General features: G+C 44.7%; 1 protein-coding gene across 1 annotated transcript in view; it reads left to right on the plus strand.

The window, feature by feature from the left end:
* The window catches only part of LOC136775336 (neuroligin-4, X-linked-like), a 211,866-nt gene that overhangs the window by 124,204 nt on the left and 70,484 nt on the right, over window positions 1-17,178 (plus strand). The window contains exons 5-6 of the mRNA XM_066730019.1: window positions 11,635-11,988; window positions 16,100-16,409. Of these exons, the coding sequence (XP_066586116.1) occupies window positions 11,635-11,988; window positions 16,100-16,409 (664 nt within the window). The remainder of the gene's footprint in view (window positions 1-11,634; window positions 11,989-16,099; window positions 16,410-17,178) is intronic.

Here is a 17,178-nt window from a genome sequence, read left to right on the forward strand (position 1 = left end):
CGAAGCCTGCGAATCGCGAGAGGGCTTCGCGTCTCATACGCTTACGTTGGAGCGTGATGCGAATTTAAAGCATGCATGCTCTGTTGCCGGCCTTACGCTTCACTTGGGGGCATTTAACCCGGAGTTTCATTATACAAACGCGGAAGTTGCAACAGCGGCTTCAACAGCCCCTGAAAACAGACAGGGTTTGCCTGTGTTGGCTGGCCTGGCTAGATTTAGATTTAGCCAGCTGTGGTCTTCCACGCGTAAGCTTCGGCCGACCCTGAGGTTTGCCACTCCAAACGAGGCCTGCCAATTTACAATGGAAACAGTCCATCCAACCAGTCACCAAAATTCTCACGCGTTCACCCTGAAATTCTTCTCTTCCTCTTCGTACGTCATATCAGCAGATGCAGAAAAGTGTAATTTATTCGAATCTCGATGCATATATACATTTTTAACAACACTGTAATAATATATACTTGGTAGAGTCACGAATAAAGAACCTGATGGGTAAGGATAATCCAACGATGCAACTGCGAAAAATTCACCGAATGAGAATATAATATATATATATATATATATAAGATGGTCTGTTTCATGGATCGAGTCCCGAGGGTAAATCGTTATTTAGAAGCGACTGCGCGTGCTTTATTTGCCTCGCGATTCACTTTCTTCCGTTGCAGGCACTCTTCGGGATAGCCGACGACTAATGGGGGAGCGTTTCGTTCTCGCGAATCGTTTGGATATAAATATAGCATATATATGCAGCTATCAAGTGAAAAATAAATCCCGCGTTGACCCGGGGCAGGTCGAGTGGGTATATATATTCGCGTACGGCGAGCTGAAATAATTATGAGTATCTCCTCGATGATTTCCATTTGGCGGTCTCCGCTTTTATAATCGCCTTACCCCGCACTGTAGGCATAATCCTGACGAACGCAGGCTGCCTTGCTGAACGCATCGAGCTAATTCTTCTTTAATGCGCCAAACCGCGTCTCGACTTTTGTAGTTTTACGGACCACGTAGGAATTCAACGGGAATAAGCCGAGAAATTTTTATGCGGGTAACCCGAGCTTAACACTTTTATCTCAGAACAGCCGCAACTATATATATATATATATATACATATATAGAAAGGTCTGGAGAACACAACGGCGTCCATTTTGAAAAATTATCTGCTTCTCCAACTTTTAGTGTATGCTATATATATATATATATACAAAGTGTACATAACTCTTGGAGCAATAAGTCGAGGTCCATCGTCCACGGAACAAGAAGATATAAGATGGAAAAGCCATTTGCGTGGATCTCGGGATCGAATGATTTTTCAAGGATTTTTCTATACAGGATGATCGAGTAAACTATGGCGACGATTGTTCGTCGATCGATAGTTCCATTTTCCTCGAGACGAGCATCGCCATAGCTGTGTTCCGCTCGTGAGAATTAAACGTCGAGGCGGAAGTGGCTTGGAAAGAATGCGCGGCTCCTCTTTTTATACTCCGCCATCCATATATATGTATATGTGCTTTTTATAGCCGTACGTGAGTCTTGCATATATATATATATATATATATATATATATATATACGTACATTCCTCGCACAGAGAGGCAAAGCGCAAATTACGATAGAAATTTGACAGGTTCGACTTAAATTACGCGAGGCCAATTAAGTCGAATCGTGCTTAGCTCGTTGCCAATTCTCGCTCGAAACTATAATCTCGTCTCTTCCTTCTTACCGAAAGAACGATTCGTTAAGCTGATGTTATTTGCGAGGCGTGGCCAGGCCGTTTGGTGAACGAGATCGCTTAACGGTCTCTACCATCCGGTCCAATCTCACCCTGTTTTTCCGTCGACAACCAAAACACACCGAGTTATCCGGTTTCGGCGAGAAATTCATCATTATATGCACATAAACAAGCCAGTATCTTACACTCCAACTTCCGAGCGCGGCGCCAGACTTCCTGCTGGCCGACAGCATCGCATCAAACTTTCAACCTCCGCTCCTTCTTTTTTCACAATCCGATTATAGCCCCTTCTTATTTCTCCCCCATGCATATATATATGCTCTTGCGATATACATATACACGGATCAGTTATTCAGTCAGGATCTTAATAAACATCTGCGTGAATCACGAGTCTCTGTACAAAAAGCTCCTATATATATATATATATATATATATATATCCCGATGGGGACGATTGAAAGATCGTTGGATAAAGCTTGCAAGCAGGCTACCTCAAAGAGCCATATACATGGATTTCGATTAGCCGAGCAAGAATCGTGATGCGAATGCGGTGCTGTTATGTGCGAGGAAAGAAAATGAAACGAGGCGTCGTCCTTGGACCAAAAGCTCGGAACACGGTTATGTATATCTGTATATATAGGAGACTAGCGTAGAGAGTCGGTTAAATCGCCAGGAGGTCGAAGGATAAAGGGGACATCGATTGGGTCGAGTGTCCAATCAACGATAAAGACATTCGTAATAAGCAGTTTGCTCCTGTATACACGCGACGTACAAATGGAAGCTTTCCAGGTGAATGAACGGAGGGAGCAGCAGAGTACACACACACACGCGCACATATACATAGCGGAAGAGAGAGAGCAGGCAGCAGCAACAAGTAGGCACGTAATTTTCGTCCGGGCCATTGTCTCCAAATCTCTCACTGGCGATATCATCGTAATGGATCGATAATTTTGGCCGTGAGCGAGCAGGAATCTTGGAATCTCGGAGCTCCCGAAAGCCACTTGGCACGAACTCGCTTTCCTCGCGATGTACCGACCGATGTACTCTCTCTTACCTGCGAGCTGTGTAGGTTAGGTTGGCTCCGCCAGTGGTGGGGGGAGCGGGAGATCTTTGCGGGCTATACGTGATCGAGAGCAGTTTTAGTAAGACGAATAGAAACGCGACGCGCCGTACGCTTAAGTGCACCCCCAGTGAGTAAACGCCCGAGTCCCCGTACATCACTGTTCCCGCCTTTATCCCGCATACTTCGGTCTTCCCTTCGCAAGCCCTTTCCCACCCGACCCAACCCACGAACCCTCTGGAAACCCCTCAGCAACTTCCATCTCTCCAGCGGTGTTAACCGTGTACAGCGTGAAACAGGCATAACGTATATCCGTGCGTTTACTATGCTAATACCTGGAAACTTGCCGGTTGAAAGGATGCCGAGAAACAGTCATCAAATATGCAAGCCTATACTTCCGGCTTCGGCTTTAAAGCTCGGCTCCCGCAGTTGTATATACGTGTGTGCGTGGGTGGAGCTTTCTTGGCGCGAATGAAAAATTCTGACGAAGCGACCCGCGCGCTTTCTCACCGACCAATTAAATCTCTCCGGCCCGTGCATCTGGCCTGCAGCGAAGGATCGTCCAATATTTTAGAGCGAGAAACATCGGGCTTTATATATATATATATATATATATATGTGTAGACTTTTGTTCGAAAATGAGAAATGGATAAAAAAAGCTATCGGTAAATTTTATTCCACGCTACATATATGTATTTTTTTTAGTCGCTAAGCGAATGGAGACGCGTCGAAAAAGCATAAAGGGCTCGCTATGCGGAAAGTACGCGCAATGGACGTTGGGAAAATTGTTCTTGCCGGTGGATCGATTGTCAATTATGAAAACAATGCGTTGGTGCGTGTACGCCGGTAAGTATGATGCGAGCGCGATCATGTCCATTATGGGAGAGCGCCCTCGAATGTCGGGATTATCTACGTTATCCGCGATATTACTTACGCCACCTGACAATGCAGAGCTATGACATGCACAACACTCGAAACACGAGGCGCGTATCGTGACGTATGCTCGATAACGCCAAAAGACACGTTAATAAATTCCGATTATCGAATCGGCTAGAATTTAGAGCGTAGCCGAGCAAGGGGAGTATTCGTGCTGGGCTGTATAGTAGCTTTCTAAACATATATATATATAGAAGGCTGGAGTGCTTTACTCGTCATCGTAAAAGCAAAATCTGCGTGAAAAACACTGGGCGAACGCGTCGTCGCAGATATTTACAACTAGGCCACCTTTTATACAGCTCTCGTAGCGATTTATTTGGCTATTCTGCCTAAATAGAAGCTTGAGCAATTACACGCTCGGCTATTGTCGCTTTTATCGACTGCTTAATATAGGGGGACGGAAATTGAGCGGCCTCGCGGACATATACGCGAGCGAAGCGAGCTGTTAAATAAATGAAAAACAGAATTCACGAGTTTCCTGAGAGAGAGAGAGAGAGAGAGGAGAGACGTACGCGCGTGCGGATTTACTCGCAGAATCAAAATTGGATAGCATCGTCGCATTACTCAGTCTAGCTGCTTCGAGTCAGCGCAGTATCCATAAATAATGTTGCGCGCGTTTGTAGCGCGGGGGTTAAACGCGCAACCCTACGGGACTACTCCGTCGGCCCAAAACTCACCCCCCCCCCCCCCTCCTCTCTCCTCTTCCTCTCATCGCACCGCGGTGGTTTACAATATACAAGCGTTCCGCATTAACGCGGATGCTTCCGTGTTATGCGCCGCGTACTACAATAAAATCAATAAACCAACCGACATCCTGCTCAGTTTCATTAAAAATCAACGCGAAAGCGGCGAATTCTTTGCCTGGTCCTGATCAGCCAGCTATGCCAAATTAATATTGATACTACTGGCATTTATAATACCTATGCCTTATATATAGAGTGTATTTTCACAGGGCCTAGTGAAAACACGCGTACAGAGCGCGCGTGATTAATTCATCTTTCGACCATTGCCAAACGCACGCTTCGACAAAGAGAAACGAGCCTAATTCCTGTTTGCAAATCATTCTAGTTACTTTCCTGCCGGCGAATAATATATACACGAGTGACAGTAAACTTTAATGGCCCGGCTTTTCAAACCGATTTATCGCTTAACGAACCATCGTCAGTTTCAATTATTCTAGTTATATATGTATAATTGAGAGACGTTTCAATTTCGGTTAATGTTTAATTGCTCCCACCGCGTCCTTTTCCACTTTCCCGTTGCGTATGTACGGTGAATATCGTTTGGATCGTCGAAAAGCTCGGATGCGCAGTTTTTCGTTGGTCTTTTCGACCAACGTTTTCGTCTTATTGCGATAACGATGAATCAATTATAATGGAATCGGGATGCTCACTCTCGATGAAAGCTTCGGGACGTCGGGATTGACAAGAGGAATGATTAAAAGCTGTGGGGGAGGAGGAGGGGGGAGGGCGATAAAACGCGTTGATCATGTTTATAGAAAATTTAGATTGAAAAACCGCCGATATAATCGGAGACCCGTCCATTCTCTTTTTCCACGGGAAACATCGGAAGGCTATATTTTCACAATTTTATAATCCAAGCCCCGTGAAATTTCAAACACGGCCGGCTCGGTACGTGCGTAAAGCTTCGCATTGTCGTTGGATTAAAGCATTACCGGCACGTTTGTGTACGTGCTATCACCTGACTGCCTCGCCCAGCTTGGTGCAATATCCACACAGCCACCCACCAAACCTATATACACGCCTCTCTGTGTGTTAGCCTGTAAACTATGGCAGCGGAATCGCGTATATACTTACCGCCATACCTGAACACCACGATCGCGCGTGAACACGTATAGATATTAGGTTGCTTCTACTCGTTTTTCTCTATTTTATAAACGCACACGGCCAATTCGGTAAATAAATATCTAGCAAATTGAAAAATAAACAAAAGAAATGACAGGAAAGAACGAGCTGCGCGAAAAACGATACTTCCGCTCGGAAAATATGTTCCCGGCCGGAATGCTCGGATTTTTATCCACTTTGCTTGCCATGTGTCCGCGAATAATCCCCCCTGGATTTAATAATAACGAATTAGAGCTACGCGCAAAAACGTCTGCGAAAGGCTTTGATAATTATTTTTGCGTACTGCCTGCTTGATTCTATCGAGGTACAGTTCGGTGGGTGTAGGGACGAAGAAAAGGACGACGAAATTAACATACGTATATATATATACCTATATACAGAGCAAAAGTGTATTTTGTTCTTGAATTGTCGTAAATTCAATGTGTATCAGCTCGGTGTGCATACATCAGGAAATAGCCGAAGAGACGAAGCTCGAAAGGAACGTTATCAACATGATAAATGACTTTGCTTCAGAATGCTTGGATTTACCTGATGACGATAATCGCAGGATAATCTTGAAAGAGGAGGAAATGGGCCAACTGGGCATACAAACGGAAAACAACGCGGAGAATGATACCGGGGAGGAAAGATGTCGTAAAATAACTTTGCTCGAGCTTTTAATCCTTAATTATTCTGATACGACGAGACTCGAAGCAAGACTGGGTATATGGTAACCTGTAAAAGAAAGAATAATTGCGAGAAAAGCGTTAAAAGAGATTCCGTTGAGCTTCTTCTCTAATCAGATAGCGAAAAGAGTGAATTGTTTGATCGACAGGGGATAAACTGCACTGTTATATATATATATATATATATATATATATTCTCTCGGGAAAGATAAGAAATGGCGTTGGAGCTTCCAAAGTTGAAGAGATTAATTTTACAAAGCCAATACAGAATACAGAAAACGATTTACACGAAAGTTGGTTGGACAGCGCATAGACAATCACGTATACTGCGGTACACATGTCGCGCGGTACGATATCCTGCGGTTGCTTCATTATTTCCCGACAGGATATACCAAACGCAAACCGAACAAGCATTCGCAGAACGTTATCGCGGTCGTTACGAATGCATAAGCTAATTTCCGAGATTCCGTTGCCAAAGTTTCCGAAACGCGGAAAATAATTCGGCCACACCGTAACTGCTTTTCAAATTGCCCTTTCACGCATATTCGCACTTTCATAACGTACTCGTAAAAAATTTAATCCCCTCCCCTTTTCCTTCTTCGACCCGACTGTGACGTGTTTCCGTATCGCTGGAGTCGGTGGAAAATTCTTGTCCAGGATCGACCACCGTCACTCGTTACATATATATCATCAATAATCGAAATAATGCTCGATATAACGTTATACAAACTGCATTCTGTGAATGGCGAGATTCACCATCGAGTAAATATTTCAGTTAAGTTTAAATGTAGCGGTGTAGTATCGAAATTGAGTAGAATATTGATGGATTTATAACGCGAGGTTATATTAACAAAGGAAGGTTTTAAATAGCTTCGATCGTTATATATACCATTGTTCGAGTTATATCCAGATTCCTCGATTGGCGAACAGACATTTATACGTTTATCGATTTAAATCGGTGCATAATTGTACACAAGGATAAGCGAATAAGCTGCGCCGAGCTATATACTTTTGTGCGCAACAAGTCTGTCGAATCGAAACATTTTGTTTGTATTAAAGTAAATGTAATACCGAATGATAAGGTTGGGGATCCATATTTACGTTTCTATAGGGATACGGACGAGACTAATGATGACTATATGTATGGCATGTACCTGACGTGTGATTTTCGGTTGATATTTTGACGTTTGTTTTGCTCACGTATGGCCCATTAGTGTAGCAACTAATCCCTCGTAATGCACGGAAGTTGGAAGGAAATGGAAGGGACGGATAGGCTAAAACAAGAAGCAGTTATAGGGGGCGGGGGGTGGTTCGAGAGAGAAAGAGATGTTTTCCACGAAACGTATATATAATATAGCCTTTACGAATTAAACTTGTCAGAAAAGTAATTTTCTGATAATTATGTCCAGCACGTATCAACGTTTAAACAAGTTTGACCTATAACTTTCGGAAAGCTATGCGGAATATCATTGCTACACTCGAAATATTCTATTAAACGTTAAAACTCTATAATTAATAAATGAACCTCGGGAAAACGACAGAATTGAAGAGGCGAGATTACGCGAAATAATAATGTGCTTTCGTACATTATTTCAGCAGCAAATTGACATGACGAAACACTTGACGCGACTTAATAAAATTTATTTTCTAATTTGTTCAGCATATAGAATTTGGTTCCGGACGAGAAGCAATCTAGAAACAGATCGTATCAATGTTTTAGCCTCGGATGAAAATATAATCTGCATCTAAACAAAATTAGTTTTTCTCCAGTAACCGCATTAGCCATTTGCTACGAAGCACGCAACCGTGAAATTAAGATAACGTATAATAAGAAAATCATGAAATTGCATTCCTTGTACGGGCAAACCGACGCACGTTCAGTTCGGAAAGTGTGCCCTGCAGGATAAATTTCAATTATTCCCCAAACCTCCTCTTTGCGAATCGAATACAGAAATTAATCAGCAGAAATAACTCCCTCAATTGTATGCATCTACTTATATGTATAACAACAACAAAAATTGATCTTCGACAGTTTCAATCAGTAGAGACCTAATCGTCGCGAGTTTGGTTGATGACATAGAATCCGAAGCCTGTTAAAACCGATTTCTAGAGATTCCACAATTGGAGAGCCTTCTCTCCCTCTCTCCATTTTTTTCTCAGTCTCTCACAGGTTCACTAGCGACGATCTATGGAAGCTTTTAAGCCGAAGGTTTCGCCCGCTGATCCGATAAAATATATCGTTGCAGCCTGAGAGGTGCAGAGAGTGTAGAAAAGAAAGCTGAGGACTTGGACTCTGTTGGACAAAGAGAGAGAGAGAGAGAAGGAAACAATCGATGCGCGAATGTTGAAAAGAAGGAAAGAGTGCAGAGGCGAGGCTCGAGCCGTCATTGGTCCAGTTAAAGATGACGAAATAATGCCTTGGGAAAACGGTGGAAAAGTTTCCGAGCTGAAAAAGCTGACAGTATCCAAGAGGAAAAAGCTGCTAGCTGCCTGTCGCGGCTATTGACTGGTCGAACAAAACTGCACTGATTCCCCTCGCGCATCGCACGGATTGATCGATTACGCCGATTCGATAAAATCGCTTGTGAAAAATGCTTGAACGTAATATGGAAAAATATTCGAGGATAACGCTTGGAAGCGTGCTGGCTGACTGCAGCTCGAACCGGCCTTTCCCATCGTCCGGCGTTTTTGTATTTGCCCCGAGAGTAATGTTCCCATACATGTGCCATTCGGGCCAATGTATATTTGATCGGATAAAAACGGCTCGATCCTCTCGACTCTTCCCAAAACTTATTTATATAATTTGGGAACGTTCGGGGAGAAGGTTTCGTTGCGCGAGACTCGCGTTCGAGTCGCGTATATAAGTGCGACCGAGCACCAAATTGTTCGGAGCCGATCTTCATCGAGTTATAACGATCGAAGATTGATCGGGACCGGCTAATTTGGCACGTTTAATCCTGCTGCAGGACCGTGTGAACTTTGAAGGCTGCAGGTGTTATTGTTCGCCGAAGGTAATTATCGAAAGCACGTCGGTGGCTAGTGGCCAACGGTCGATGAAACTTCCAAAGCGTCTATCTCATAATCCGGAAATCGAAGGTAAATGTTATTACCCATCGATATGAGGCAACGGCTGACCCCGTCATTTCACGATCTTGTTATTCATCCATTCCGATAACTTGGTTATTTTTCCTTCCTTCGTTTCGACTATGAAACGTCACGCTTAATCATTTCGAATATTAATCTACACGTGCAAACGCTTCCAATTTCCACCAAGTCCAAATTTATCTAATAATTACCGTACCACCGCGCGAATGTCAAAACAGTAACAGGATTCCCCTTTGTAAATTTCGCGTCGACGTTTCATTTTCAATTCGTCCGCAGCCGCGTCGAAATTGTATACATTAAGGTTTAATGTTTAATAGATGTTTCGATTTTTAGCAGCGCAATAAATCTCGCACGAAGCGCGGATATATGCTGGAAAATTCGCCATAAATAAATGGCGGCTGAAAAGATGCATATATATGTGTGTGTATACATATATTCCGTCGCTAATAAGCGTATATATATACCGAAGGGGTGGCGTATGTATAATTTTCTTGGGAAAGCCCATATTTATCATTGTTATTTTCGTTATGCAGCTACAGGGAAACATTCGCCGAAGGCTGAAAAGCACTTTGGGGACATTTTACCAGTTTAACGTCGCTCCGAGTAAAAATAAAGGTCGAACAACAGTCGTTCCATGGGAAAGTAAATAAATGGCATATAGCGTACTCACACTATCGAGTAACCAACTCAAAAGACAGGTTTTACCGTAGAGAAAAGAGTTCTTGTCTCCTCTCTCCCGGCTGCTGCATAAAAGACGACCAGAAGAACAAAACTGGAGCACCAAGAAAATCAACAAGAAATCAATAGCCAATTATTCGTAGCGCTAATGACATTTGACGTTTTCCTGCTTTCCTGATAGATAAACCTAATAAATCCTCTTTTCATCCGTCTCGCTATCCATTAGTTCGCTGGATTTCTTTTATACGTCCAGCAGCAATTCAACCTGGATCAGTAATTCGTGGTAAAAGAAAGTTAATTCAATTTCAAAGAGTGCAGCTGATTAACGTAGAGCTACAACGAGCTCCACTGTGTTATCGGCTGTAACCAGTTAAATTATATCTCCGTGATAACACTGTTATGTCTCTACAATAAAGCGAAGAGTCTCGGGCAAACGAGTTATTGTTATTTCGTTTGCAGCTTCGAAGAGCGAGTAGCAGATTCTTGGTGAAAGAAAAAGAAAGAAAATTACACGATTTACCAATTTCCATTATTATACAAAGTGCTGTTAATTGATCCGATGAAAAACTTGGTTAGCAAAAGAGGGGAACGAGCTGGGCCATTTTCCGGATCTCGTGAAATTGAAAAGAGGTCCCCTCTGACGAGCCAGTTAAAGAGGCTCGGGTTATTCAGTGAAGTGAAACTGGAACTGTATGACACGGCATGCCATGCCACCGTCCCTATTGCTTTTTGAAGCACGGACTCGAGGTCGAACACCCCACCCACGCCAGGCTTGAGACCGACTCTCCTCAGCATCCAGCAACTTTTCTATAGGGCTAGACACACGGTCAACATCGTTCTTTGTCTCCAGAAGGGCTCTCCTTTCCTCCGTCTCCCAGTCGTACCTTTATTGTCCCCCTCCCCCTCTCTTCTCCCATCCTTCAAAATCCCTATACACGTACACCCCCTAATGATGCCAATGCAACGCGAGTAACCACCGAGTGTCCCTATTTCGAGGTGACGAACCTACAAGTAGCTCATTCGTTAGTGGTCTAAATAAATCTACCCCCGCTACTTGTGCGTTAAAAAGCATCCATACACCTATACACCCCCATTATACGTAATACACTGACCATCCGGAGTCACTCGAAAATAAATTGCCGCAATTACTGCTACTTAGCGCTCGTCTTCCCTTTAAAATTTATATAATTGATGCGGGACAAGGTAGTCGCTGACGTTTCATAAATTCCATCCTCATCCAGAAAGATTATACACATACATATATACATTTTACACTTTATCATCTCCCACGGCTCATTAATTTATCTCGTAATCACGAATACGTTAAGTCGATGTATAGCGAGAAGTTGGTACAGTTTGACGAGCGAGAGTGAGTCGTTTAGAGTGTGATGGTAGTAGTCGGGTGGTGGAGGGGGGGGGGTGTTAAACAAGAGGAACACGGCGGGTGTTTGACGGGTCCGAGAGAGGATGCGGAGGACTCGGACAAAGAGGACTCGACAAAGAAGTGGAGAAGAGAGCTGGCGCGTGTGTCAAGTTCGAAGATGAAGAAGAGGCGAGCGAGCGAGCAGGGACTGAATGAGAGGCTTTTGTGCTTACAGGAATGGCGGAGAGCGGCAGACGACATCCGGTGCTGCTGTACATTCACGGCGAGAGCTACGACTGGGGCAGCGGAAATCCCTACGACGGTAGCGTCCTGGCCAGCTACACGGAGCAAGTGATCGTGACGATGAACTACCGGTTGGGCGTGCTGGGTTTCCTCAACGCCAACGTGGCGCCCCGTACGAAGGCGAGGGTCGCGAATTACGGCCTCATGGATCAGATCGCGGCGCTTCACTGGGTCCAGCAGAACATCGTTCTCTTCGGCGGGGATCCTGAAAACGTGACGCTCATGGGTCAAGGGACCGGAGCAGCCTGCGTCCACTTCTTAGCCATCAGTCCGACAGTCATGCGCGGTAAGCACCTCGTAAATTCATCCAAGATAAATTTCTCTTCCGCTAAATTAACCTCTCCTGCTCTACACCACATCCTCCCCACCCCTCCCACTCCTATTCGTCGTTAGTTCGCTATAATTTATGACCCACCGTGGCGCAAAACGCCGCTTCTTTATTGTTCTTACTGGATTATTTTTCATCTACTGATTTATACACGTTTATTACTCTCTTCCTCTCTCTCTCTCTCTCTCTCTCTCTCAGCTTTTATATCGAGTCTCTGCAAGGTTATACAGCATTACCTCGATTACACGCGTGCATTTATTTAGACGCCATTGGATTTTTCAGTGCGTACATAGCACAGCGATTGCGGCGGGTTAGATTCGTTCGTGACAATGGGGTATCGGCAAATAGGAATGTTAACGAGGCTCTCGAGGAAAATCGAGTTCGAGACGAGCTTATGGCAGGGGGGATGTAGGTGGAGAGCGAGAGTTGTGCATGGATTGCTGGAGAGTTTCGCCGATACGAGCTCGCTTCGAAGCAGCCATGAAGAGAAGATTTCTGTGATCCGCGTGATCGTCTTGGTTAGGGAGGGGGGGGGGGGGGGGGGGAGAGTAGGATGCGGGGGAGAAAAAGTGGAAAAAGTAGAGGATTGGGGGGGGGGGGGGGGGCAAAAGGAGAGGACGTCGCGCGCCAGGCAGGCCGAGCCAGAGTCTCAGGCATCTTCTCCCGTGGGAGAGTTCTCGCGTGTTTGGATCGATCAAGGATTTTTGGCCCACGGGACCGATCTAGATACATCGCGGAAACTGCTACACGCTCCACTGGATAAGACGATCAAGCCGCATTTCCCGGAAAGACCTTGTCCTCGATATCGATGCTCTACTCCGAATCACGAATAGAATCTGTAACGAGAAGCTCGAAAGAAATGGGATGGAACAGGGTGATATCGGGAAGATCTGTCGATAATATTTCCCCCCTCTCTTCCACATCTCTCTATAACGTCTCTCGCTTCCTCCTTGGCGTAATAAGCCGAGAAAGAAGACATTTCTCTCTTCTCGCATATATATATACATGCAGGACCCGTGTCTCTCGTATCGAATATATGCAAAAGTTGGAGAAAGATTAGACCCCAGGGACCAATACCTCAAAGTTTGCAGTTTGCAGTATTAGCCGAATATTTCCTCTACATTTTTGATAAATCGAAGGTGACTCGAACGAAACGCGTTTCGCGATACAGCTATATATATATATATATATATATATATATATAGATATACGGATCATTGGTCCAGCGTGGCCCATGGCCACTGCTCGCACAGGCAGGTTCATAGAAAAGAGGAGCTGCGGCGGGAATATTGGTTGGAGATTTCTGGCTCGATCGGGAAAGACCGATATCCAATGACGTCGTGCCTCTCTCTCTCTCTCTCTCTCTCTCTCTCTCTCGCTCGCTCTTTCCACTCTCGCGATATCCCGAAGAAGGTGAAGCACGTGCGCGGCGAGCTACGGTGGTCGACTCGTTGCGTCTCTGGTAACACATTGCCGCAGATATTGCCTGTCTCCCTTTGTATCTTCATCTTCAACGTCGAAATCCCTTCTCCCCTCCCCCCCCCCCCCCTCCCACCCCGGCCACTTCCACTTCATCCTACTTTCATCGCTCTCCCTCGAAGCTTTGCGATCACCGACCCAGCTAGCTCGCGCTGCAGATTCCACGGATTACCCCATTACGCTCCGGTAATTTGATCGATGCCATTATAATTTTACTCTTTTTCCCCGTTCTCTCGACCCGTCGCTCGTTTCCTCTCCGTAAAAAATCACTTCTTGGTCAATATTATCGCCACTGGCTATATATTCCATACGATATAATAGATATATAGGAGTATATATTTATTAGAGAATCCATCGCAAATTACCGTAGAGTCAAACGATATTGAATTTGATCCAACGAGGGAGAAATACTGCGCGTTATATATAGGTTTCCGAGGTAGCGGTAGGCTCTGAGACCCTTTGTATCTTGGACGAGTATATGTGTGTGTAATATTTAGGTAATCGCGGTAAAGGGCAAAAAGCCGCAAGGAACCTCGTGGCGAGCCAATGTGGTCGGAAGAATGGATGGAAACGAGGGTAAAAGTGTAAGACGTTTGGCTCACCTTATTATTATCGGTGTAGGTGTGCGGGAGGATGGATGAGTGCGTGTGTTGGTGCGAGTGTGAAATATTGGCTTTTCGACCTTTCCACCAGTTGGCCGGCAACCCTCGCGTTATTGGAAAATACTTTGGTAGGTAATGCTGGGACGGTTGCACGCACAGCAGAGCAGAGCAGCCAGCGCGCGGCCGGCCCATTTCTTCCTTTTCTACTGCCAATGGCCCCTCGCCAGTTTTGCCACGGATTTGTCGATTTTCTTGACGCGAGGCTATATCTTCCCTTTTATCTTTCTCAGCCCTTCTATTCCTGCAATCCGGATAAACGCTGTTCGCTCGCTGGTCTCTGAAATCTGATAGTCTATATATGCATGATAAAGGATTTAATACATCAGGATATACGCCTTATCGAGTAGAGAATTTTTATTCTAAACAATTTTATTCGACAATTCCCTCGCGATATATATATATATAATCAATCCTACGCGAAAGAGCTGCACCGTTCTACTGCAAGAATTGATTACACATTCATTATTGTCTCTCCGTCGTATTATAAAGCTACCGGTAATTTACTATCCTCCCAACTATTAATAACTATCTTTTGGGTTAATTGCCGGAGCACTTTATAAACGCACCGATAAATCTGCTGAGAGTAGCGCGGGAGTTTGGCCCTAATAAAGTAATGGAGCTAAAACCCTGATCCAGTAAAAAAGGTTGTTGCGCAAACAAAAGTAATTACACAAAAGTAGAACAAGTTGGTCGGACGATTTGATGCCAGTGAGTATCCCCGCTGCACCGGAGAAACATTGCGCGCTCGGAGTTTCTCGAGAAAAACGCGTATCTCCAGCCAACCACGAATCCCCTTTAGTACTTTTAGAAACAGGAAACGTGCAAGAAAAGCCGCACCGTTTGCCTCGACGCGCCCGTTAGACTCTGGTGCTGCTGCTACGACCGTTTCGCGCAGAAGGACCGCAGTTTTACCCTCTTTAAACCAAATGTAACTTCCGCCACGCGTCGCCGTCCTCGTAATAACTTTCAAAAATCAAATTCACTCGTTTCTTTTTTCAAATTATAATTCTCTTTCGCCTCCTGATGAAACATTCCATTTATGCATGTATATATAGAAGACTCTATTATTCTTCTGGTATATATTCCAGACGGGTGTACACTACACACACACATGTACATATATAGAGAGAGAACACGGTGATTCGTTGGATTAATGTTGCTTCTGCATTGAAATTTGTTTTCTTCTCGCTGAGCGGATTAGGATCAGTAGGTATACGAAGAGCCGCGCGGCACCGAAATTGTCGTGACTCGAGAGAGGAGAAATTAGATTGCATGGATTATTATTCTTGAAAGCGTAATCCTGGCGGGTGCTCGGTGCAAGGGGAGGATTTGAATGTGCGAAATAATGTTTGCGAAGTCGAGTTAAAGTTGTAAAAACATGTTTGCCAAGCAAGCTGGGCGATGAGGCGCGCCAGTAGTGGCCCGCGTGCTCGCAAGCACCAGTGGAGGAGCGTCGCTGATACCCCGCGCGTATATATATATATATGTATAGCGAGAGATAAAGAGGGAAAGAAGAGGGGAATTCTGCTCTTTTCCGCATTTTCGAAGATATAAAGACGGACAAAGGCAGGAGGAGAGCGGTTCCTTTCATTTTTCTCCACGGGGACGCTTCTTCCTACGCTCGTGCAGCGCGCGCTCCGAGACAAAAACTAAAGCCTTTTATTTCTACGCGGCTCTCGGCAAGAACGCCATTCTTCCAGCCAGCGCGATTCTTTACTTTCTCGCCAGCCACTTCGAAACTGCTTTTATTAAAAAATTTCATTCGCGCGTAACAGGCATTTTTACGACAAACCGGCGGCGTCGTCGCGGGCTTCCTTAATCACACTCCCACATGCCTGGTATTCCCATTAAAATACTCGCTTTCGACAATTTTCGATATTTATTTATTTTTTATTTCACCATTAAATCTCTTCTCCTCTTCGTCGCAGGTTTGTTCAAGAGAGCGATACTACTATCGGGCAGCGCGCTCTCGTCCTGGGCAGTCGTCGACGATCCAGTCTCGTATGCTCTCAAGTTGGCGAGATCCGCCAACTGTACGATCCCGGAGGACCTACTGAAGGATAACGAGTTGATAGTTGACTGCCTCAGGCAAGGTAGCCTCGACGAGCTGATGCAGATTGACGTCCAACCACCGACTTTCCTAAGCGCTTTCGGTCCCAGTGTCGACGGTGTGGTCATCAAGCCGGATTTCCAAAAGGATCTACTCTCCTATCTCGGCCCGGAATTCCAAGAGTACGGGTAAGCACCTCCACACACCACCTTGCTCCATTTTCCCTTTCCTCTCGTTCGACCCACTAGAAACTTGCAACGTCCTCGCGAGCACAGACGGATCCGAGCTTGTATCGGGGGAGGAACACACCCTTGCGAGCCTTCCTCTGCATTGAGTCAACGTACCCTCAATTGCCATTGTAAACGTCTTTGAAAATTTCAATGAACCTAACAATATTTTCCCCTTTAAGCCCTCTGTGTTAACCCACCTAATTATGCTGTATATATACGTAACCTCGCGTTATACAGTTATACGTCAAACTTTTCAAGTCTCGTAAACAATTTATTGCGATACCATATTTTCGCTTTACTCATTGTACAGGCTATTTCAGTAACGCTATATCATATTTTAATGGGTCGTAAAAGAATTAACTGAGAAAAGAACAAGTTTTTGTTATAACTTAACTTTTTTCTCCAACCAATGATAATCAGAGTTGTATTATATATAGAGAAGAGGAATGGAAATAAAAATGATACGAGTCCTTCGAGGTTGAGGATAGTGCTGCATATAAAGAAGGTTTTACCACTGTGTTGCTGTACTTCAAAGGTTTATTGATAAATATTCTTTCTTTCGATACCTTTTGCAGTAGCCCTTTCAAATTTATCGGCTCGCACTGTCACAGAAACACACCTTGTACACGCACACGGTAGACCGGATCTTTGTGCCATTGACGCTTCGCTCGTTTTGAAGATAAAACGATATTCCTGTGTACAGGTGCGATACGCGCTAATTCGTACA

The sequence above is a fragment of the Prorops nasuta genome, unplaced genomic scaffold, assembly GCF_024137725.1.
Source record: "Prorops nasuta isolate Cenicafe-Biocafe unplaced genomic scaffold, Cenicafe_Pnas_1.2 PNAS00008, whole genome shotgun sequence".
In the NCBI taxonomy this organism is placed as follows: domain Eukaryota; kingdom Metazoa; phylum Arthropoda; class Insecta; order Hymenoptera; family Bethylidae; genus Prorops; species Prorops nasuta.